The 23,427-nt window shown below is 38.8% G+C and overlaps 1 protein-coding gene across 2 annotated transcripts in view; it reads left to right on the top strand.

Moving 5' to 3' along the window:
- The window catches only part of LOC127966630 (rab GTPase-activating protein 1), a 92,893-nt gene that overhangs the window by 3,286 nt on the left and 66,180 nt on the right, over positions 1-23,427 (top strand). Inside the window, exons 2-3 of one of the 2 annotated variants that reach the window (XM_052567763.1) lie at positions 16,261-16,466; positions 19,114-19,143. In XM_052567763.1, the coding sequence (XP_052423723.1) occupies positions 16,317-16,466; positions 19,114-19,143 (180 nt within the window). In that variant the 5' untranslated portion in view covers positions 16,261-16,316. The remainder of the gene's footprint in view (positions 1-16,260; positions 16,467-19,113; positions 19,144-23,427) is intronic. The other variant, XM_052567765.1, reaches the window with a different exon arrangement.

Raw genomic sequence — 23,427 nt, 5'->3', positions numbered from 1 at the left:
GATATTGGTGATTTAGCTGCAAGTGCATCTGTAAAGGTTATTGCAGACTATGCTTACTGCTCACTAAATATGTTTTACTAGCTGTTTCCATGTATTATTACCCTCTTTCTTTCTCGTACTGCTTTTCCTTATTTTGCTTTTTCTCTTTTTTTTTTTTCTAGAGTCTGTCAACAAAGCTTTATTTGTGGGACTGTAAAATATTACAGTATTGCCCAAGCATTATACCTGCATAGCATAGGCTTAGCAAATAGGTGTATCTCCCTCTTTCTCACATACTGAATCAACAGTATCATCAGCTTCTCTTTTCATCTTATCTGCTCATCTCCTATTTTGCTCCCTTCGTAGGGGAAGTGGATTGGTGTTCTGAAGTGCATGGATACAGGACTTGGCTTCATTTGGTTTTTGCCTTTAATTCAGTTTTATCCTCAGTTCAGTACGAGGAAAGGACAGGAAACAATAGGGAGTAGGGAAAATATACCAATTGCCTGAAATCTGACACCAGACAGAAAACTGTAGATTGCTGTGCTGGAACTGTAGACAGCTTCATTGATTATAAGAGGATTGATCTTGTTTTGACACTTTGTGCCGTGCCACCATTAAAGTTCCTTTTGGTCACTCTGATTGATCAAATGTTTCCTGTTTGGTTTGTAGTCCAGCAGTGAGAGTTGAGAAATCAAACAGCTAGCATGCTTTTGACCACGCAGGTGTGCAGTTGCTATGGTGACAGCGAGCTGAATGCTTTCTGGGAATAGAAGACGACTTCTGAGAGAAATTCCACTGCCTCCCTTAGTATCACCTGTCTCTCTCTCTGCTTCAGTCCATCTGTCTATCTGTCTGCTTCAGTCCAAAGCCCTTTTCACTCTGCACGTTGGACCCGGAAAATTGCCGGGTCATTTTCTGTGTGGATGCAAATGCATCCCAGGATTGATTCTGGGATTGATCCCGGGTTGGGGACCTAGTAACATTGCCCGGTTTAGTCCCAGAACAAGCGCTGTGTAAACAAAAGCCAGAACTAATGCTGTGTCATAGTGATGACGCACGTTATCGTGCAACTCTTTTACTAGGGGTTTTGAAGGCAGATCAGCATTCGCGACAAAAAAATTAATAAATTTGCAAACTGTAATGAAGCAGAGATCAGTTAGTCCCTCACTTTCCACGGCTGAAGCTGAGATCGTTTGCCAGCTTAAGTGAAAGTTAATGTGCCTAATGTTTTCGACTCAGACATTACACATCACATTCAGATGTCATGTGTCTTTAAGGGGCCTTTACGGGTTGATTGTGAATGCACCTTAGTGTGAACGCACCTTCAGTCTCACCTGTCTCTCTCTCTCTGATTCAGTCCAGCTGTCTCTCTCTGATTCAGTCCAACTGTCTCCCTCTCTGTGCTTCAGTCCATCTGTCTCTCTCTCTCTCTGATTCAGTCCAGCTGTCTCTCTCTGATTCAGTCCAACTGTCTCCCTCTCTGTGCTTCAGTCCATCTGTCTCTCTCTCTCTCTGATTCAGTCCAGCTGTCTCTCTCTGATTCAGTCCAGCTGTCTCTCTCTGATTCAGTCCATCTGTCTCTCTCTCTCTGTGCTTCAGTCCATCTGTCTCTCTCTCTCTCTGTGCTTCAGTCCATCTGTCTCTCTCTCTCTGTGCTTCAGTCCATCTGTCTCTCTCTCTCTCTGCTTCAGTCCATCTGTCTCTCTCTCTCTCTGCTTCAGTCCATCTGTCTCTCTCTCTCTCTGCTTCAGTCCATCTGTCTCTCTCTCTCTCTGATTCAGTCCATCGGTCTCTCTCTCTGCTTCAGTCTCATCTGTCTCTCTCTCTCTGATTCAGTCCAGCTGTCTCTCTCTGATTCAGTCCAACTGTCTCCCTCTCTGTGCTTCAGTCCATCTGTCTCTCTCTCTCTGTGCTTCAGTCCATCTGTCTCTCTCCCTCTCTGATTCAGTCCAGCTGTCTCTCTCTGATTCAGTCCATCTGTCTCTCTCTCTCTGTGCTTCAGTCCATCTGTCTCTCTCTCTCTGTGCTTCAGTCCATCTGTCTCTCTCTCTCTGTGCTTCAGTCCATCTGTCTCTCTCTCTCTCTGCTTCAGTCCATCTGTCTCTCTCTCTCTGTGCTTCAGTCCATCTGTCTCTCTCTCTCTGTGCTTCAGTCCATCTGTCTCTCTCTCTCTGTGCTTCAGTCCATCTGTCTCTCTCTCTCTCTGCTTCAGTCCATCTGTCTCTCTCTCTCTCTGCTTCAGTCTCATCTGTCTCTCTGTCTGATTCTGTCCATCTGACCCTCTCTCTCTGATTCAGTTCATCTGTCTCTCTCTCTCTCTCTGCTTCAGTCCAACTGTCTCTCCCTCTCTGATTCAGTCCATCTGTCTCTCCCTCTCTGATTCAGTCCATCTGTCTCTCCCTCTCTGATTCAGTCCATCTGTCTCTCTCCCTCTCTGATTCAGTCCATCTGTCTCTCCCTCTCTGATTCAGTCCATCTGTCTCTCCCTCTCTGATTCAGTCCATCTGTCTCTCTCTCTCTGATTCAGTCCATCTGTCTCTCTCTCTCTCTGATTCAGTCCATCTGTCTCTCTCTCTCTGATTCAGTCCATCTGTCTCTCCCTCTCTGATTCAGTCCATCTGTCTCTCTCCCTCTCTGATTCAGTCCATCTGTCTCTCTCTCTCTGATTCAGTCCATCTGTCTCTCTCTCTCTGATTCAGTCCATCTGTCTCTCTCTCTCTGATTCAGTCCATCTGTCTCTCTCTCTCTGATTCAGTCCATCTGTCTCTCTCTCTCTGATTCAGTCCATCTGTCTCTCTCTCTCTGATTCAGTCCATCTGTCTCTCTCTCTCTGATTCAGTCCATCTGTCTCTCTCTCTCTGATTCAGTCCATCTGTCTCTCTCTCTCTTCTTCAGTCTTACTGTCTCTCCCATTCTGATTCAGTCCATCTGTCTCTCTCTCTCTTCTTCAGTCTTACTGTCTCTCCCTCTCTGATTCAGTCTATCTGTCTCTCTCTCTCTCTCTCTCTCCTCTCTCTCTGTGTGTGTGTGTGTGTGCGCGCGCACATGCATGAGCGTCTGAGCTGAACGAGCGTGGAAGGCGAGAGCGCTGGCCTGCGGGCTGTGTGAGTTTTCTATCTTTTCTTCAGCAAAGAGCTAGGGAGAGTGTTCAGCGTGCGCTGTCGGAGATGGCAACAGCGGAGAGCGTACAGCTTGATAAGCTAACGCGACGGAATGGCATTAAAGTCATCTCCGCGGAGCGCTGGTCTATAAAGGACTGCAGTATAGCAGTTGCTCAAGTTGTGGGGTATAACAGTATCTTGTCGGCATCTAGGATGAACAGGGCATTTGTTTTATTCCTAGATGACGTGAACAAGGTTAATGAGATAGTCACTAGTGGAATTGTGTTGAATGATTCGTACACACCGGTAATGCCTTTGATTCAACCGGCGAAAAAGATCTTGTTGTCTAATGTTCCACCTTTTATAAAGGATGAAGTGATCCAAAGAGAACTGGTCACGCACGGAAAAGTTGTTTCGCAGTTTAAAAAAATCAATTTAAATTGCAAATCGGCACAGTTGAAGCATGTTGTTTCTTTTCGGCGGCAGGTGTATATGATTCTGAACAATGAGAGTGCGGAGTTGAATCTCGCTTTAAAGTTTAGAATTGATGATTTTGATTATGTGATTTACGTTACATCGGAGACAATGAAGTGTTTTAAATGTGGACAAGGAAGACATCTTGCTCGTGAGTAGCCTGAAAATGTGGAACACGATGCAGTAAGCCAACGGAATGGTATTGAAGGTGAGGGACAGAAAATTAATGTGGAGAATGGGAATCAGGAAAAAGGAGGGGAAGTGCTTGAGAGTGGTGAACAAACTAATCAAAAAGAAACTGTAAATGGAACTAATGAGAAAGAAGTAGAAGGGGAAATTGAAAAAGTAAATGATGCTGCTGGACCTTATGTGAATGTAGAAGTCTCAGGAGACATCGATATGGTGGAGGATGACAATCTGTTTAAAACACCGACTTTAAAGAGAAAAACAAGTGGAAAAAGTAGAGGAAAAAAAGCTAGGAAAGAGCAGGTTCAAGAAGATCAGATAAAAGAAAAGATGGTTCAAGAAACCATGCCTGACATGAACAAAATAACTCAGATGACTCTGTGACAGAAAGTGATTGTGAATCCGTAAGTTCAGTTGACTCAGTCTCTCAAAGAAGATCTGGGAGGAGTGCTTACACCCTTGAAAAAATTAAATCTTTTTTGCAGAACACAAAAGGCATGAAGGGTGTTCAAGTACAAGAGTTTTTTCCTGATACTGAAATGTTCATAGAGGCTGCAAAAATGTCAATGAAAGAAATTGGTTTAGGGGGTCTCACAGAGCAGGAAGTATACAGGTTAAAGAAATTTGTTCAAAAGGTGAGATCCAAAAGATTAAATGATGAAAAGGAAGTGTTTTAATTTTTCTTTTTTCTTTGTCAATTTCTTGTTTTTGTTTTGCACAGTTTCTTTTTTTTCTCATTTATTTATGAGTAATTTAAGACTGGGCAGCCTGAACATGAATTGTGCAAGAGATTTCAGAAAAAGAGCAATACTTTATGAGTTGATGAGGCAAAAAAAGATTGATGTCATGTTTCTTCAAAAAACACATAGTGATTTAAAAAATGAAAATGAATGGATGATGGAATGGGAAGGAAAGGTGATAGTGAGCCATGAGACTACCACTAGTGGAGGTGTAACAATTTTACTAAGAAATAATATAAATCCAGTCTCTTGTGAAGTAGAGCATGTAGTCGAGGGACAGTTACTGCCCCAGTATTGGGAGGTGAAAGAGTGCTGTTTTTAAACAAAGTTAGAGATATGGTAAAGAGTTGTAAATCTGAAGAGTTTTTATTTCTAGGGGGTGATTTTAATTGTACAGAAGATGATAAAATTGATAGAAATCACAAAGAACCACATATACCTTCGCAGTGTGTCTTAAAACAAATCCTGAAAGAATGTGAATTGTATGACATTTGGAGGGTTCTAAATAAAACACAAAGGCAGTACACATGGACACAAGTGAGGGAACTTTATGTGACCACGGCTAGACTAGACAGGTGGTATTGTTTTAAACATCATTTTAATATTATAAAACAATGTGCAATTTCTCCTGTGGGCTTCTCAGATCATGGTTTAGTCAGTTGTAATGTTTTTATCACTAATGTAAAGCCAAGAAGTGCTTATTGGCATTTTAATACGGTTTTATTGCAAGATAATTTTTTTTGTGAGGTGTTTGGCCATTTTTGGCAACAGTTTAAGAATAAGAAGTCATCCTTTGATTCTTTGCAACAATGGTGGGACATTGCAAAAATAGAGATACAGCAACTGTGCCGTATGTATACACTCAATGTTTCGAGAGACATTTCCCAATCCCTGAAAGATCTAGAGAAAGAGATAATTGAAATACAACATTTAGTGGAATCTGTTAGAGACAGAGAATGTGTTAAAATTTTAAAAGATAAAAAGAAAATTTTAGATGATTTGTTGGGGGTTAAAGCACAGGGTGCTCTGGTACGCTCGCGTTTTCAGAGTGTAGCACTGATGGAAGGCCCAACCAGTTTCTTTTTTGGACTTGAAAAGAAAAATGGCCAAAATAGAACTATGCATTCCTTTTTATCTGAATCAGGTACAGAAATTACAGAGGCTAAGGAAATAAGAAAAAGAGCGGTAGGTTTTTATTCCGAGTTATATAAGAGTGGTCACGTGGAGGTGAAGGATATAGCCAGTAAGTTTTATGTGAGTCTACCTAAAGTTTCGGATGAAGCAAACACTGAGTTGGAAAAACCTTTTACGAAAAGTGAGCTGTACAACGCCCTAAAGAGTATGGAGTGCGGGAAAGCTCCAGGGATCGATGGAATTCCTGCTGAGTTTTATAAATCACTTTGGCCAGTTTTGGGTGATGATCTTCTGGAGGTGATTAATGACAGCTTGACTAGAGGGCCGCTGCCGACAAGCTGCCGGAGAGCAGTGATCACCCCGTTACCGAAAAAAGGAGACCTCAGAAACGTAAAGAACTGGCGACCTGCGTCACTCTTATGCTCTGATATAAAAATCTTATCTAAAGCCTTAGCGTTTAGGTTGAGAGAAGTGATTGGTGGGGTCATACATATAGACCAGACATACTGTGTTCCCAATAGATCGATCTTTGATAACATTCATTTAATTCAAGATATTTTGGACGTCTCTAGATCATTGGGTTTAGATTTTGGCCTTATTTCCTTAGACCAGGAAAAAGCTTTTGACCGGGTTGAGCATAAGTACCTCTGGAAGACTCTGAGTGAGTTTGGTTTCAGCCCAGGTTTTATCAAAATGATTGGGGTGTTGTATGCAAACATTGAGAGTATACTCAAAATTAATGGAGGGTTGAGTGTTCCTTTTAAAATTACAAGAGGTATTAGACAAGTGTGTGCACTTTCTGGCATGTTGTATGTTTTAGCCGTCTGGAAAAATGGAGATGGTTGTGGCCAAAAATGTCTTTTAGAGGACGTGTGACAATTATTAATAATCTGGTGGCTTCGACGTTCTGGCATCGTTTGGCTTGTATTGAGCCGCCAAATGGACTTCTCGCAAAACTGCAGGCGGTAATAGTGGATTTTTTCTGGACTAAACTTCACTGGATACCGCAGAGTGTACTCTATTTTCCTAGAGAGGAAGGGGGACAAGGACTGATACACCTGGTCAGCAGAGGAGCAACCTTTCGTTTACAGTTCATTCAAAGACTTTTAACAGGCCCAGAGGATCTGGTTTGGAGAAATGTTGCTGTATCTATTTTAAGACAAGCTGGAGGTCTGGGATTGGACTTTAGTTTGTTTTTAATGGATTCTAACTAGGGGTGTCCATGGTTAACCGGTTAACCGATTAACCGTTAAAAATTGTGTAACCGAGTGAAACATTTTGCTCGGTTAAGTGACGTCAATGGCGTGCATTGAATTTAGTTGTAATACATTTTTGCACCACCAGAGACCGCCAGAGCGCTCCCAGACATTTGTAATGTCCACAAGAAGAAGTCATTTTTCTAATATGAAGCGGGCTAATACGAGTGACGGGGCAAAATGCAAGTATGGCAATACAGTGCTTAGATATACTTCAAGTACAACCTCGTTGTTGTAATCTCAACAGCCAACACCCGGGCATCATTAGGCCGGTCAGGACACACTGGATGCGTGGCGAAAGCATCTCAGCTGTGTGGCGTGTCTGTTTTTAATTCGGTTCCCATGTTAACAGGTTAGAGCTTGCCGACTCAGGCGCGGCTCGACGCGTGCAGGCTAGAAATAGAACCGACGCCTTGTTGGAAGCGTTTCCAGGCAAAGTATAATAGGAAAATATGTTTATATGTCATTTTGTACACAAATACATATTAATTCATGACATTTTGATATTTGAAAGTCTATAGGTTGACATAAATTCAGATATAAATGTAATTTAAATAAATAAATAAATAATTACCGATTTTCAAATATTGTACGTGTCAAACATAGTCATAGTCATAGCCTTAGCGAGGCGGCCGCGGACTCTGCTTGTTACCTTTTGCCTTATACATTTTAGGCTTATTCTCAAATTCAGATTGTGTTAATGGGCGGCATTATTAGGCAGTTTTAATAGGACAATTTGACCGGAGAGATTAAATTTTGTCGGACATTCCTTTTTTTTTTCGGCCAATGTCCGGAAATTACTATGGTTATGGTTACTATGGCACGCTATGGTTAACCGAGTATTAACCGCTAAGGGCCTCGGTTAACGGTTAATGAAAAACTTGAGAACGTGCAGCCCTAATTCTAACAGAATTCCACTGAATGGACTGACACCTTTTTATAAGGGGATTTTTAGAGTGTGGAGCTTTTTTGAAAAGAGAAGAGTGGTTTCTGGGTCTTCTCTGTTTTGGTTATTAGAAGAACCGACTGTGTTTGGAGCCAGGTTTGATGTATCCAATGAAATTGCATTTGGGTTTGAAAATGTAATGTGTATTTCAAAAAAGGTGAAGTTGTGTGATCTGATAGCTGAGGGAGGGACTGACTTAAATAACTCGCAAGGGGTAGCATCTGGCCTAAATTAAAATCGGAAAGATTGTTAAGAAAATTTTTGAAAGTTTTAAAACAGAGACTTACGGTGGAAGAAAAATTTCTACTTGTGAGGTATGGGGAAGGGAAAATTTCTCCGAACAATAAAGATGCTTTTCCTGAAGTTTTCTTTTCTCCTGATCTTAAAGGAGCTAATGGGGGGATGTTGGAGAACTTGGAAGATTCAAGTATTCACGAGGCTGACCGTAAGAAATTGTATCGAAACTGTGTTAAAGTTTTAAATAAGAAAGTGTTAAATGGAAGAGTAGACACTGTTTGGAGAGACAAATTTGGCTTGGATCAGCGTATAAAACCGGTATGGAGAGTGTTGTATAAACCTCCTTTGGGAAAAGGAGTGGGGGATCTTCAGTGGAGGATTTTACACGGGGCAGTTGCTGTCAATGCTTTTATAAGTGTTATTAATCCTAATGTGTCTAATGGATGTCCTTTTTGTAAAAAAAGGGAGACAATCTTTCATTGTTTTATGGAGTGTTCAAGGTTGGGTTATTTTTTTGATTTTCTTAAATTGTTGTTTAACAGTTTAAATGAAGGTTTTACTGTTCAGAGTTTTATTCTTGGTTAGCGATATGTAGCAAAAAAAAAGAATAAAATGACAACTTTTAAACTTCATTTTAGGGGAAGCAAAAATGGCAATATATTTAAGCAGGAAGAAAAAAATTGAAGGATCAGAAGGATGTGAAATTGTGTCTATTTTAAAAAACAGGATATAATCAAGAGTGTGGATTGATTTTAAATTTTATAAGATGATGAAGGACTTGACGTTTTTTCAAATCAGTGGTAATGATGCAGTTTGCTCTGTTGTAGATGATCTTTTAATTTTTTCTTATATGCTACAATAAGTATCACTAATGTGATGTGTATTGTTGTGGTTATATTTATATTGGAATTGTGTTGTAATGTATAAGAATTGTAAAATAATTTTTTTGCCTGTAACTCTGTGTCCCTCTGCCTGTTTTCTCTCTGCTTTAGTCTTCTTGTCTCTTTTTGCCTCAATCTGACTGACTGTCTCTCAGTTCCTCAGTCTGCCTATCTCTGCGTTAGTCCGCCTGTCTCTTTGTCTTAGTTTGTCTGTCTCTCTCTGTCTCAGTCTGCCTGTTTTGTAGGGCTGTGTGATATGGACAACACAAAAAAAAACATATCACGATTTTTTGATCAATTTTGCAATTTCGATTTAAATCACGATTTTGACACACAGAGACATGCTTTACAGTCATAAATGCATTCTTTATAAATTTTAAACAAATCTCCAAAAGAAAACCAATGAGAACTTTATCAAAAAGTTGTAACATGTCTCTAGACATAAGTCAAAATAATCACTAAGATGTCAAACAAAATGTCTAGACATATGAAAAAAATAAAATAAATAAAAATAAAATAAAACCTGTGTCCAGGGATTTTTTTTTCTTTTTTGCCATGCATTGGTCATAGAGCTCAATGTAGTGGTGCCTCAGGTGTTATATTTTTTACCCAAGGTTCACACGTACTCTGCAGTGTGTCTGCAGTGTGTATACAGTAAGTTATGTGTACGCGGTTCAGAAGCAACAACGAGACGCATTATTGTAACACAAAAGCACATTAAAATAATGCGTGAGCGCAAATCTATCCGCTGCCACGCAGATTTCCTTTGCTCTGTTAACAAAACCAGATGAGCGTGCTCAGATCATAGACTTTATGGGTTCAGATACACGCTGCCTTAAAACGTGTCTCCTCTCGCTCAACCTGTGTCTTGTGCACTCACAAATTTCTCTGTGCTCATGCGCAGGATTTGAAATCTTTTCTCACCTTTCTATTTATAACCTTTTCTGTTCTCGTCTTTTACCACGTGCAGTGTGAACGTTCTGATCCTTTAACATGGGCTCGAAATAAAAAAGGCTAGGCATCACAGAAAGAGTGTGTGAACCTGGAGTTAGGCATATGCCCAGTCTGTTCTGTTCTCGCGCTTCACTTAGGTGCGCTTATTCTCTGCTTCAGTCTGGCTGTTTTTCCTTAATTGCCTCAGTCAGTTTGCCTTATTTTCATTGCCTCAGTCTACTTTTCTGCCTTTATCCACCTAACTATTGCTCATTGTCTTAGAATCAATTCAGTTCTCTCTCTCTTCTTTGCCACAGCCTGCCTTTCTCTTCCTCAGTCGAGTTGTCTCTCTCATTGCCTTAATCCACTCGTCTCATTCCACCTGTCTCCGCCTCAGTCTACCTGTACATTAGTTTACCTGCCTTTCTCTCTACTTCAGCATACCTCTCTTTCTATCTACTTCAATTTACCTATCTTACTCTCTGCCTCAATCTGCCTGTAGCGGCACTTAAAATACAGTCGTAGTTCACTGACAAGCTACATAATATCACGTTCATAACCGAATGGCATTCATCTGCGATTATGACGTGGTATTGCGTAGCTTGTCAGTGAACTATGACTCTGTGTAGTATGTTTGAAAGCAGGTGATTGATATTTAGTACTAATCACAGAACCGGCTTTACTAAAGAGACATGCATCGCATGACAATTGCATGCAATTAATCGTGCAGCCCTACTGCTTATCTTTCTCTCATTAATCTGCTTGTGTGTCTATTTCATGCAAATCCATGTGGATATCTTTGGACAAGGTTATGAAGTCAGTCGTTTGACCATTAGTCTGTTTGAGGAGCCACTCCTCTATCTTAAACCATTAGCATAATACACACAGCTCATTGTCAGAGTTATGTGAGGCCTGTGTACCGCTGGTTTCTGGCCATTGCTCCCCAGGGTGTAGCGCTGAGCCTGGTCTCCATTAGGACAAAGCACAATATGTCCAGTCAGGAAAACCAAAGCTCATTCGCAAAGGAACAACTTGCTATTCAACACCCTCTCTCACAGTGTGCCAGCAGCCTGAACCCACTGACCTGTGAAGCAACATGTGTCTCTCCTGCTACCGTTTGTGTTAGGGATAGTTCACCCCAAAATAAAAACACTGTCATCATTTGCCCACTACAAAAGAAGTTAATTAGCAGAATGACCAAGCTGCGTTTTCCATATAATGAGAGTGTGCGGTGACCACATCAGCAGCTGGCCTAAAATGTTGTCTAAATTGTTGTCATCTGTGACTCCCACCAGTCTCAGTTTCATTCCTTGTTTGCAGAAGTTGGTAATGACTAGTAATCAAGCGAGCCAATAATAAAACAGCAAAAACAAACATCTGTGACATGCAAATACATGTTGAGTCAGTCAAATTGTTTTGCAATATTCTGCAGTTTGAGCAAGTCAAAGGTAAGCACATGGTTTGTTTCAGTTTAATTTATCCAGACTGGGCAAGAATTACAAAATGCTAATATTTGCCTGACATTGTGTGGTGACAGCCTTGTGGCTTTCTTTGACTTTGATTGAAGTTCCTACATGGTAAACTGCCTAAACAGGTGTGTCCAAAAAGTTCCCTGCATGGCTCACATCCAACTCTGACAATAGATTTCATCATTTATTAGCAGTATCAGCCAGTATTATTTTGAAAAGCCTTGCTGTAACTACATTAAATTCCAGTGAACAATTGTTCTGTTTTTTTTTTTTTTTTTATAATCAGTAAAAAGCAGAATTAGTTTTAGCAACCTACTTTGGTTTACTAAACTTGACTAAGTTAATGCAACAACTTTTACAGCATTAAGCATATTAGTCTAGGTTTATGCTGTTTTTGTTTGCATACTTTTTTTAATATTGCCTGTTCAGATGAATATTAATGGTTTCTAAACAATCATGAATTAACAATGAACAATAGTAAATATGTTTCTGTTCACAATAACGATGCTTTGTTTCTTTAAACCTCTTAAAGTCTTTATTAACTCTAAATAGACACAACGTCGTTGAACTTTCTGTTTATCAAGAATCACAAAAATATTAAAGGGGGGGTGAAATGCTCATTTTCACTCAATATCCTGTTAATCTTGAGTACCTATAGAGTAGTACTGCATCCTTCATAACTCCAAAAAGTCTTTAGTTTTATTATATTCATAAGAGAAAGATAGTCTGTACCGATTTTTCCCGGAAAAACACGACCGTCTGGAGGCGTGACGTGTGGGCGGAGCTAAAGAATCACGAGCGCCAGTAGGCTTTTGCATTGAGAGCATGTGGAAGCTGTGACATTATCGTGAGGGAAAAACCATCATCCAAAACAAACCATGGCTTACAGTCAGATTCAGCCGTTTATTTATGATCCAGAATCAGATCCCGAGGCTGAAACTGAACGAGAGCAGCAGCAGCAACGACTCGCTCCGAGCGGGGCTCGAACCCGGGTCTCCGGCATGCGAGGGGACACACTAAGCAGAGATATTTGAAGCAGTTTTACTCACCGCCTGCGGTTCCAACACACGATCGTGACCCTTTTTCGTTGGGATTGCATCATCCTTAAGAAATAAACGATACGCAAATCCGGCGTCAAACTGGGCCTTGTTTGTAAAACAAGCATCTTCGAAATGCAGGGAACAAACACAAACACTTGCACAACTCCGTTGATGCTCTGTAAAAATAAACTCCATCCACTTGTCCCTTAATGCTGTTTTTTTTGGTAATCTGTGCAGGGTTGTCTTGCCCTGGCAACCAAAAACACACTTCTTTTGTGACATTTCGCGATGCTCTCGCTCTGATCAGTGAAGTCTGTTGTGCTCTCAGTGCTCTGCTATACGGGAGCGCACGCTCTTCCGGCAGAAGTTCCTTTAGACCCATATAAGGAAATTCCTCTCCATCTAACGTCACACAGAGCCATACTCAAAAAAAACTTTCCGAAACTTGTGACAAACCGGAAGGAGTATTTTGGGAACAAAAATACTCCTTCAAACGTACAACTTAATTTTTTAAACTTTGTCCATGTTTAGCATGGGAATCCAACTCTTTAACAGTGTAAAAAACTCAGTATGCATGAAATAGCATTTCACCCCCCCTTTAAAGGTTTTTTTTTGAAGCTTTGATTGTGTTTACAGTGTGCAATACAACATGTGTTCATGTTTCGCGTGTAAAAAAAAACCCAGTGTTTTTCACATAAAAATCTGCATACCGCTGCTTTCACTGTCATAAAAATGGGCTGATGACTTCCTTGTTCTATGAAGTCCCTCCTTCAGAAATACGTAACGAGATCTGATTGTGTTGTGATTCGACACAAGCTTAGAGCACGTTACCCTCCTGGAAACGCGATTGGGCTAGTTTTAAGAAACAAGTGGGTAGGATTTGTTTTGAAAACTGCTGGAGATGTACTTATAATCACAGGAGTGTTTTTACTGACGAAATGCGCATGAAAATCTCATCCGATTTTTTTGCACAGCCCTAACATCTAGTTAACAAAGCTAAACAGCGTTGCCATTTGTGTAATAAGTTACAGAAACTGTTAAACGCACCAACTTAAATAAAAAAATACACTTACCGGTTGTGGTCCATAAACAACGCCTTCTCCAGACAAAGAGGGAACTGCTCCATCTTTCACGAATAATCTTTGTGCGAATCCAGCATTACACTGATTGAGATTGAGGAAGCTGTCCTCAGGAAAATGTGCTGCACATAGTTTTACATGTGGATTATAATTTTCGGGAACAGAGTTAAACATAAATTGTAACCATTGATCTCAAAGTACAGCGACCCTGGGAAGCCCAAACAAAGATGATTGGACTCCGAGATGAAAATAACAGCTTTTCGACGACATGGCGACAAACACAAACGCAGCTCTTCCTCTTTTCCGTCGGAGCACAACAAGACCACGCCCCCTTTTTTGTGTATTCCTGTGGGAGGAGGTTAGTCAAAAAACTGTTTTAAGCCCCTTTCACACTGCACGTCGGACCCGCAATATTCCCGTAACATTGCCTGGTCGCCTTCTCTGTGAAAGCAACCACGTCCCGGAATTGATTACCGAATTGAACCCGGGTCGGGGACCTAGTAACATTGCGGTAATCGATCCGGAACGAGCGCTGTGTGAACAAAAGCCAGATCTAATTGCGTATCGAAGTGATGACGCACGTTATCAGTTAAAGTATAACGTGCCAAGCGTTGTCGACTCGTACATTACACGTCACGCGCTGATGTCACGTGTCGTTACGGGATCTTCAAGGGTTGTGTGTGAAAGCACGCACATATACCGTGTCATCACTGGCAGTGTGAAAGTGCCAAATCTAGAGACCAGGGAACAATTACAGGAACACTTTACCCCTGTATTTGCCGGAATGGCAGTGTGAAAGGGGCTTTAGTGACATTATTACTGCAGGAACTGGAGGGCTGTAGTCCAAACGGGTCGTTCATTGTAGGTGAATTCTGTTAAATAAAATATCTCGCTTGGCATTGAACTTTGAGCTTTAGAATTTTACAGATATTATTTATACTCGTACAACAACATTACACACTAACTAAAGTTTAAAACATGGGATCACGAAGAAGGGGACCTCTAAGCAGCAAAATGGTTTACAGCATTGATAATAAGAAATGCTTGAGAATAAAATCATTAAAGGATCATGTGACACTGAAGACTGCTGAAATATAGCTAACTGTTAATTCTCTGAGACGGTCCCATTGAAACTGATTCTTGTCTGCAGATCTTACAACATTTGTCACAGGTCAATAACTCACTGTTGTTCATTGTATCAACATCCTCTTTGTACAGGACTTCTGGGATTGTAATACATTGGAGCACATTGTGTGTGTATTGTGGGTTCTGGTCATTCTTCGACACTTCCTCTAGGGATCTGCAGAAGAATCAGTAGAGTGAAATGAGGCGGCTGCTTTTGTTAGTGTTTCATGTCTGGACCTGTACAGTCCCATTATTTCCCTCCCGTATCCAAATATAGTTCAGTGCTGACCCTCTGCCAATCCCTCTCAGCCATTCCAAATAAACACAGGTACAGCTCTCATAAACACATCTATCATTCATTCTTCAGCTTTCTTTCCTGCTGCAATAGAATTAAGTGTGCCTCTCTTTCATTGGAATAAAAATAATTGATCAGTTTGCATAAGGATGAGGTCATTCTGAACAGTGTTGTTATACTCGGTCATGTGCATGGCAATGTAAACAGCACTTGGCAGTACAGTGCGGGCAGCACAGTTTACAATCCACAGCAGCACCAACTTTGTTTGTCCTTTGACTGTTGCTGTGGAGATAAAAAAGATTTTTGCATGCTGTGTAGTGTGTACAATTGGCTGCTGTAGAACAGAGCCAGGCCCATTTCCATCATACATTATCATTGCATAAATGCACCATAGAATGATACAGAGCTGGAATAGATATGCATTTGGATATTAATGTGCCATGTCATATTTCAGACCTCAGTCCAAAAGAATAAGAAAATGAAGCCTATTTTTAGTATTGTACTGTTTTGTTTAAATAAACTTTTAGCAGATATGCACATTTATAAATGAAAACAGATCAGAAATATTGATGTTTTATGTACTTCAGACTAACAGTGATAGCAAATTTCATGGCTGTGACGTACCTAAAGTTGTTCGGCCATTTATGATATGCCCCAGCCTCACCCCCAATGTTTGGAATGGCCTAAACCTTTTCAAATTCAACAACTGAAATGAAGCTGAAATAAAAATGCAGTATAATTATTAGATAAAAAAACATTTAAAAGAAAATTGTAAAACCTTAACATTTCGCTGTGATGACTTACTGTAATGAATTAAGTATAATAAAATTAGTTTGAAGTTGACATACTAAAATGACATACTAAAACTCAAATAAAAATAAAGCTAAATAGAAAAACTGTGTTGACACGCAATAAAATAATTGTCGGCGTTACTTAATTAATGCGTTAGCGTGATAACGCGTTAACTTGCCCAGCAAGTTAACGCGTTATTATCGTTAGCATTAAAATTAAATTTTTATTTTTTTGACCCTTGATGTATGCCTACAATATGAGTACCTGGTAATAAATTTCCATTTTCCCAAATGTATCTGCCATTTTTTTATTATCATTTTACAATATATTTCCACACACATCTCTGCCTCTTTAGCCAGCACTTCTGTCAAAGTTTTGTCTTTTATTTTACTCTGCATACACCATGTGCCCATAAATAGCTTTGCATGTAAATGCTGCTGCTTGTAGAACAGATTGAAACTTGCTGCATAAAGAACCACAAACTATATTTGCAGTTCACAATGGATGCATTGAAAATAAGCATGGGCGTGCAAGCTCCTCTCATGTTTTTTTTTCTCCTCTCATTGTTTTTTCACTTCTTTGTTTTCCAGGTAATTTTGCTCATTAAACTGCCATTCATGAGCACGTCTGGCTTGATTTAGCAGTCATGGATGACAAGGCCTCAGTGGGGAAAATTAGCGTGTCCTCCGACTCCGTGTCCACCCTCAACAGTGAGGAATTTGTCCTGGTGTCCGGCCTGGGGGACGAGACCCCCTCCACTAATAATGGTAGCGATGATGAAAAGACAGGACTAAAGGTAAGAGTAGACAGAACACGTAGAGAGAAGTTTTACTATAGATGGGGGATTCTTCAATTAAGGGCTCATTTAATTGCTTGGAATTTTGAAAGGCCAAACGTCTTTAAAAAAGTTTAATATATATTATAAGTGCTTATCACATTTTGAAATAATCAGCATTTATGTAACAATTTTTTTGTAATGACCAGCTATTAATTTAAGTAGGTTGGGCTGCACGATTAATCTAAATAAACCAGAGTATGCTATATGGCTTAGTGTGAGTACGCATTGTTTTTAATGTGCATTTGGGAACGCAACCTTTGCCAAATGTCTTTTTCGAAAATAAATTGTAAAAACCCAATGTAATTAAGCCATGAATTTTTCTCTCCATGAAAATAGCCACAGAAGCTGGCATGGTTTTAAACGGAAACAAAATTGTTACGAGAAGCAAAAAAAAAAAAAAAAAAAAAAAAACTTTCGATAGTTTAACAATTGAAAATGATTAAATAAAGCAATAAATATTAATATTGTAATTTTGCAATTGCAATGTAAAATAAAGTAATTATTAAATGAACAGATTTTTATACAATTGTATTTTTTATTTATTTTATTATCACAACATTTTGGTCAAATCGTGCAGCCCTGCCAACCTGTTTTTATTTTCTCTTCTTTTTAAATCGCATTTTAAATTGTATTTTATTAGAAAAATCATAATTAGATTTCGTCTAGCCCTAAATTGAAATATAATGAGAGAAGTAAGATACATCATAGGCCCACTCGACACAGAGAAGCGTTTGGCTGTATATGTAAATATTTTGTGTCGTACTGGCGTTTCGTCCACACGAATCCGGTGTTTTGGGAGTGTGAAACCGCTATTTTTTTTGCTTTTTGTGTGGACCGCCAATCCGTATATTTTGTGAAACGATGATGTGATCACCCCACTTCTCTCCTCGGGTCAGACACCGCTACGTCACGAAACGGCAACAACATGAACAAACACTGAACGATTGTGATTTTAATACTCCACCCCCAAAATGAAAATGTTGTCATTAATCACTTACCCCCGTGTCGTTCCAAACCCGCAATATTTAATAGTTTGTATACAGCTTCTCCATTTGTCTCTGGCAGAATTACAGCGCCACATGCTGGTCTGGCATGTATACTACACTGTTTTGTGTCGGTTTCATGGTTTCGTGCATATGCAGATATTTCTTGAGATTAGATAAAAAAAATTAAATAAATAAATAAATAAAAAAGATTGGATAGGGATAGCTCTGGCTTCGTGTGGATGTGGCCTTAAATGTGCTAACACAGCAGGATAGTAAGTATTTTTTAAAGCTCAGAATCATAACTAAATATAATCTTTTTGGAAAAACAACATTTTTTGTAAAGGTATAATAGACCAGAAATAAAAAAACTAGATGTGGAACAGGCTTAAAATAAGGAGATAATAGGGAAAAACATAAAAATGAGAAAACAGTAATTGTAAAAAGATTTTTTTTAAATCATGCTAGGGTATAGAACATTCCCCTGATTGAAAAATCACCCCATCAATTTTATTAGAAAGTACAGTTTGCACCACCTAGCTAGTTTAAAAAGTTGCTTGTAAGATCTTAAATGTTAACATCAGAAGCTGTCATGAGGACAAACAGACTGCACACTCTCATTCCATGCTTTGTTCTTGTGCTTAGCCTGTGCCCTGACTTGTCTATTTCTCACATGACACCACACCATATGAATGCTGTCGAGATTTCTGTCCAGTTCGTATCACCTTTGATTTTTTTTTTCAATAATCTAATTTGATGTTTCGACACTACAGTGTGTTCTCTGTATATGTATCACATTAGAAAAATGCACTTTCAGCTTTATGTACAAATGTTGACACTTTGTTTTAATATTGTGGTGTGCCACAATAAGATGTTGCATTCATACAGATCTCATTGATTCATGGAGGCTTCAACCACGCCACTCCAGTCTTGCCTCTTTTCAGTTCTTGTGTTCTTGGTTCTTGTATGCACATTGCACCATCACTTTGCATTCTGATTTGGTGGATTTGTTTATTTTGTTGGCTTGTGAAGTCTGCTCCTTCAAATTTGCATTTGATCATGGCCATGGTGCAGCCAACTTTGAAGTTCTGTTCGCTTTTTTCCCTCATTGTCTTTTGTCATCACTTTCATTAAAGGAATAGTTCAACCAAAATTAACATTTTACCATTTACCCACTCTAATATTTTTACCCCCCCCCCTCCCCCCCCCAAAAAACTGCCAAAAATGTACCTAGCAATAAAGTCACTTAAAATGTATGAAAAATGACAGTGAGTGCATTCTTCAAAATATAATTTTTTTGTGTGTGTTCTTTGGTCGAAAGAATAGATATGAGTGTTTATTGATTTGAGGGTGAGTAAAAATTACTGTGTAATGAACACTGTGGGCATAAACACTTGCTATTGCCACTAGAGGGCATTGTCATGTATTATGTATTATTTATTATGTATTATGTAGTGCAATCCATGATTTCCTGTGGCAGTTAAAAGTGAAGATGTTTCTGCCGGTTGTCAGTCTTTCACATTCCATCAGTCATGAAGCAGAGAACGCTCTCTCAGTTAACCCATTCATTACCAGTCTCTCAGCTCTGTGGGCGTCTCTTAAACACTCTGTTTGTTACACAGGTGATTTCTGAGGAAGGTGTCAGCTTTAAGGTCAGTCTTTATCTATCTATTCCTCTCTCTCTTCCTCTGTGGCTTTGTGGTCATACTGTGTCTCTGTGCCTTGTGTCTGATTGGCAGCTTCATTGGCCTGTGCCACAGCTGAGTGTGGGAAGTAAGCGGGACTGTGATATTGTGATTGTGCAGAGCTCAGTAGAGTGATTATAGGCTTCTGTTTTGTGTCTGGTGCTTTCACTGTTTCCCTATTTCCAGACATCTTAGTCCAGTCACCTCTTGGTCCCAGTCCATGCTAGTAGCTCTAGCTTGTATTCTAAAGTAAATTCTTTTGTCACACTTTTATATTTGTTTTTTTTTAAAAACAAAACAGAATGCACATTGTAAGGTCTTTTTTGGAGTTCATCTGCCAAAATTGTCTGCTCCCACTAGAATTCCTGGAATCGCTGTATGCCGTTCCTATGTGTTGAGAAATCATCTTTGTTTTCAGTCACTGTTTTTACGACTCTATTGATCACAGATCACTTCTTCTGTCTATCCAGCCAATCAAATAACAAGAATAACACTAATCACAAATTCAGATCAGCTGAATCACAAAACTTAAACATACACTGATCATATTGAATGCTCAGGTAAGATGGGGATTTCAATTTGGGACAGCCAACTGTTGTTTGCCTGCTTTTGTTGCTTTCATTTTTCTTCTTGTTCTATCTGATGTCGGTTCAACATGCTCAATCTGCTAAAACTTCATAGAGGTGTGACAGTGTTAGTGGAGTGGAACATGCCATGAAACTGAGCTTGACAGACATTCGATGATGGCCCAAGTTTGGCCAATGCTGATGTAGCCCACCTTCAAAAATGCTTCATTAGGTTAAAGCAGGGGTCGTCAACCTTTTCGGCATTACGTGCCCCAATATATTCTATATTTAAATTGTACATACACATTTTTAAGTGAAATGACAAAAAACTATTTGATGCAAATAGTTTCTGAATATTTTTAATAAATAAATAAATAAATAAATATTATTTATAATAAATAGTAAAAAAAAGTTCAGTTTAATCACCGTTAATGCGCTGCTTTAATTGATGCACGTGCACACACACACACACACATACCACTCGCACAGAGATCTGAGATCGTGCTCTGCAAAAAGTAACATTCAGCTCATAAACTTGTCAGTGCTGCCACACAACTTTTATTAATCGATACTGAATCGCTACATTATATTTCTCAACAATAAAGGGGGCAAAATCACTTCATTGTTTGTAGAGAGAGACAGACGTAGACAATTTACACACATCTCTCTCTCTCTCTCTCTCTCTCAAAATGGCCATATTTGAGAACATTTTTCATCACTGGATATAGCTGTCGGTGACTTAACATTTCTATCGTAAAACGTATTATTAAAAGTTGACTAATTAAATGATTTGCAGCTTCATCTTACCTCTCTCTTTTAACGTTAAACTGATGCTTCGTGCTCTGCTTCTGTGAACAGTAAACCCCGCCTACTTTGATCTGATTGGCCATCTCAGTCATTTTGACATAGACAAGCGCTGTTAGACCGCTGAGACTTTCATCTGAAGCACCGAGTATGTGGAGTGTTTGCACGCGCATCTGTAGACTAGCGCAAGTTAATTCTCACACTTTAATAGTGCTTATAGCTTCTAACAGGCTGTGTGACTATGAGAAGTTATTACCTCAAAATGTACGTCAGTATGCAGTTTTCCCTATTGCTTGCGCGCCAACGATTATCCCTCTGCGTGCCACTGATGGGTTAAAGTTAAGTCTGCCTGCTCAAAATTCTATGTGAAGTTGCAATACCACATTAAAAACCAGACTAAATTATGCCTGCTTTGACCACTTTGAACACTTTTGACCAGCGTAAAAAAAAAAGAAAAGAAATTGTATCAGGTTTGATTTTCTGCATTTTCACATCTGTAAGCAGGCATTTTTTTTTGGATAGGAAAGGATGACAAGTAGGAAAAAAAGGAAAAGAATTTCGGACTAAAGGACCTTCAGTCTGTGGATTTGTGTTGACAGATTCTGTAAAATAGCGTAGTGTATGATGGTCACAGACTCCAATTTTTTAGTCAGAGATCAAACGTGTTTGATATTTTCAGACGATTTTAGAACACATTGTTTTCATTTGGTCAAGAGTCTCCTAGCTACAATGTACACTTTCTGCATGAGTTTGTTGTGATTGTTGAACTTGAAAGTCTGGTAGTGTGTGATCCTCAGCCATAGGACTGGACGAAATGGCCTAAAAACATAACCTCAATTAATTGAACACTTTACCTCAATTACGATTATTGAATGATTATTTAACATTTGTTTTATTATTTTTGCCCTGTTAGTTAATTAAAGGTTTGTACTAAAAAATATAGCTAATCACCTATTAAAGGTAGGATTTTTTTTTCTAATGAACAAGTGCATTTCTTATCTTTGTGATTTTAAAATAATGTAAGGAAACAAACTATTTATGGGTATTTATTAAATATTTTCAACAATTGAAATCAAAGATGGCTTGGAATGAAGACCTCTTATGAAAAATCACATTTCAGTTTAATTGTAAAAAGCAAGTTTCCTAAAAAAAATACAATTTTGTTTTGCAAACAAAATAAATTAGTATTTCCATGTCAAAAGTAGAAAATAACCAGCATCTCTTCCAAACAAAATACATTTTAAATACTGTCATGCGAAAAGTAGAAAATAACTTGTATCTATTATAAATTAATATTATTTTCAATCATGAAATGTGGAAAAAGTTTGTTTGATGTTTAATGTTTAACAAAATAATGAATGTAAATAGTACAGTAGTGATCTCTGTGATCTTGGCCTGTCACTCTGTGCATATTTACTATAAGTTCTTACTGGCCATTCAAACTGAACATGTCTTTGAAAAAAACGGAATAACCAATATGGCAAAATTATGTCAGTAAGAGATTCTAAATTTCGGTTTTGGTTTCTTTTTGATTAATCCTCCAGCCCTACTCGGTCGTGTAGTGTATGATGACCAGTTTTTCTTCATCACTAATTCAAAGTCAGTAAGTGTATGATGTCTAGTGTTTTAAAAATCTGTTCAGATTTTAAAAGTTGTGTGGTGTATTCTAACATTAAGGCTCCAATATACTTCAAACAAAATCAAAGAACAAACTGATATGACGTAATTTCAAACAAGATCAGGCCAAAACGAAGTTCATTTTGAGTTTGTTTCAGCAGTTCGATACAGCTGACCAAAGCAAACTTTCTGGGGGAGTTTGGTGTTTACCTTTGTGCTTCCATTGGTCCGTTGTGGTTATACGGTGGTTGGGTGTGTTCTGAAACTCCACCTTCCTTAGACGTGCATTTACATTTTTTTTTTTAATTCTAATTCTACAGAGGTTTGAGAGGAGAGCTGAATACATTGGAGTGTTGAAAAGCTGAGCTGCACAAATTTATCCGCACCTGTACAATTCCTAGAAAGAAATTGCAACAAAGCTTAGTGTAGACCACCCGGAGTTATGCAAAAAGCGACACAGAGGAACATTCCGAGACTAGTTTTCCAAAGCCATGAAAAGAAAGGAAAGAGTAAAGATCGAATAAATGTTACACCATACTGATGCTGTTGTTCTTTCATTAAAATAGTTTAAAGCGTATGTAATAAATGAAATGCCAAAGGAACATACAATAATAAACATTTGTTTTTATCAAAAGTAAATCATGACACCACATAAGATAGGAAAAGTTGTAGCAGTTTATCCAGTTTAATAAAATAAATTACAAACACACTCCAATATTTTCTTCCACATCATGCTAAAGTTTTCAGACTATGAGCCATTCACACTTTGCATAAAGGACTGATTATGGTTCTTTTGTATTGCAAACATGATGTTCTTTTGTCTATAATATTCTGACAATTGGTGCCCGTCTCACACCTAGACTGCCTACACCTCATCATTTTATCGTTGTTGTGTTTAGGGGATACTTGCAAGCATTGTGACACGTTTAAATGAATCTCCAGCAGCGTGGGGGTGTTGGAAAGTTCGGAAACCGTAGACCGTGTTAAGCCTTTTCAAACTTCCTTCTGCATCCAAAGAACGAATGAAAGAAAAACAAAAACTAACTTCATTTGAAGTATATAAGGGCCTTTGAAGAGGTCATCAGATGCCCCTTTTCCACAAGTTGATAGGATTCTTTAAGTCGATAACATACTTTGGTTAAAATTTCTCAATTGTATTGTAAAATAGGTCTAAAGTTATTGATTATTTTAGTATTTTACCAATTATTCCATCGATTAATCGAAGATTCATATAAAGTAATTTTTCTTTATTAAAGAGCAATAC

Source organism: Carassius gibelio, chromosome B10 (assembly GCF_023724105.1).
Source record: "Carassius gibelio isolate Cgi1373 ecotype wild population from Czech Republic chromosome B10, carGib1.2-hapl.c, whole genome shotgun sequence".
Classification (NCBI taxonomy): domain Eukaryota; kingdom Metazoa; phylum Chordata; class Actinopteri; order Cypriniformes; family Cyprinidae; genus Carassius; species Carassius gibelio.
This window is presented reverse-complemented; position numbering and strand designations above follow the sequence as displayed.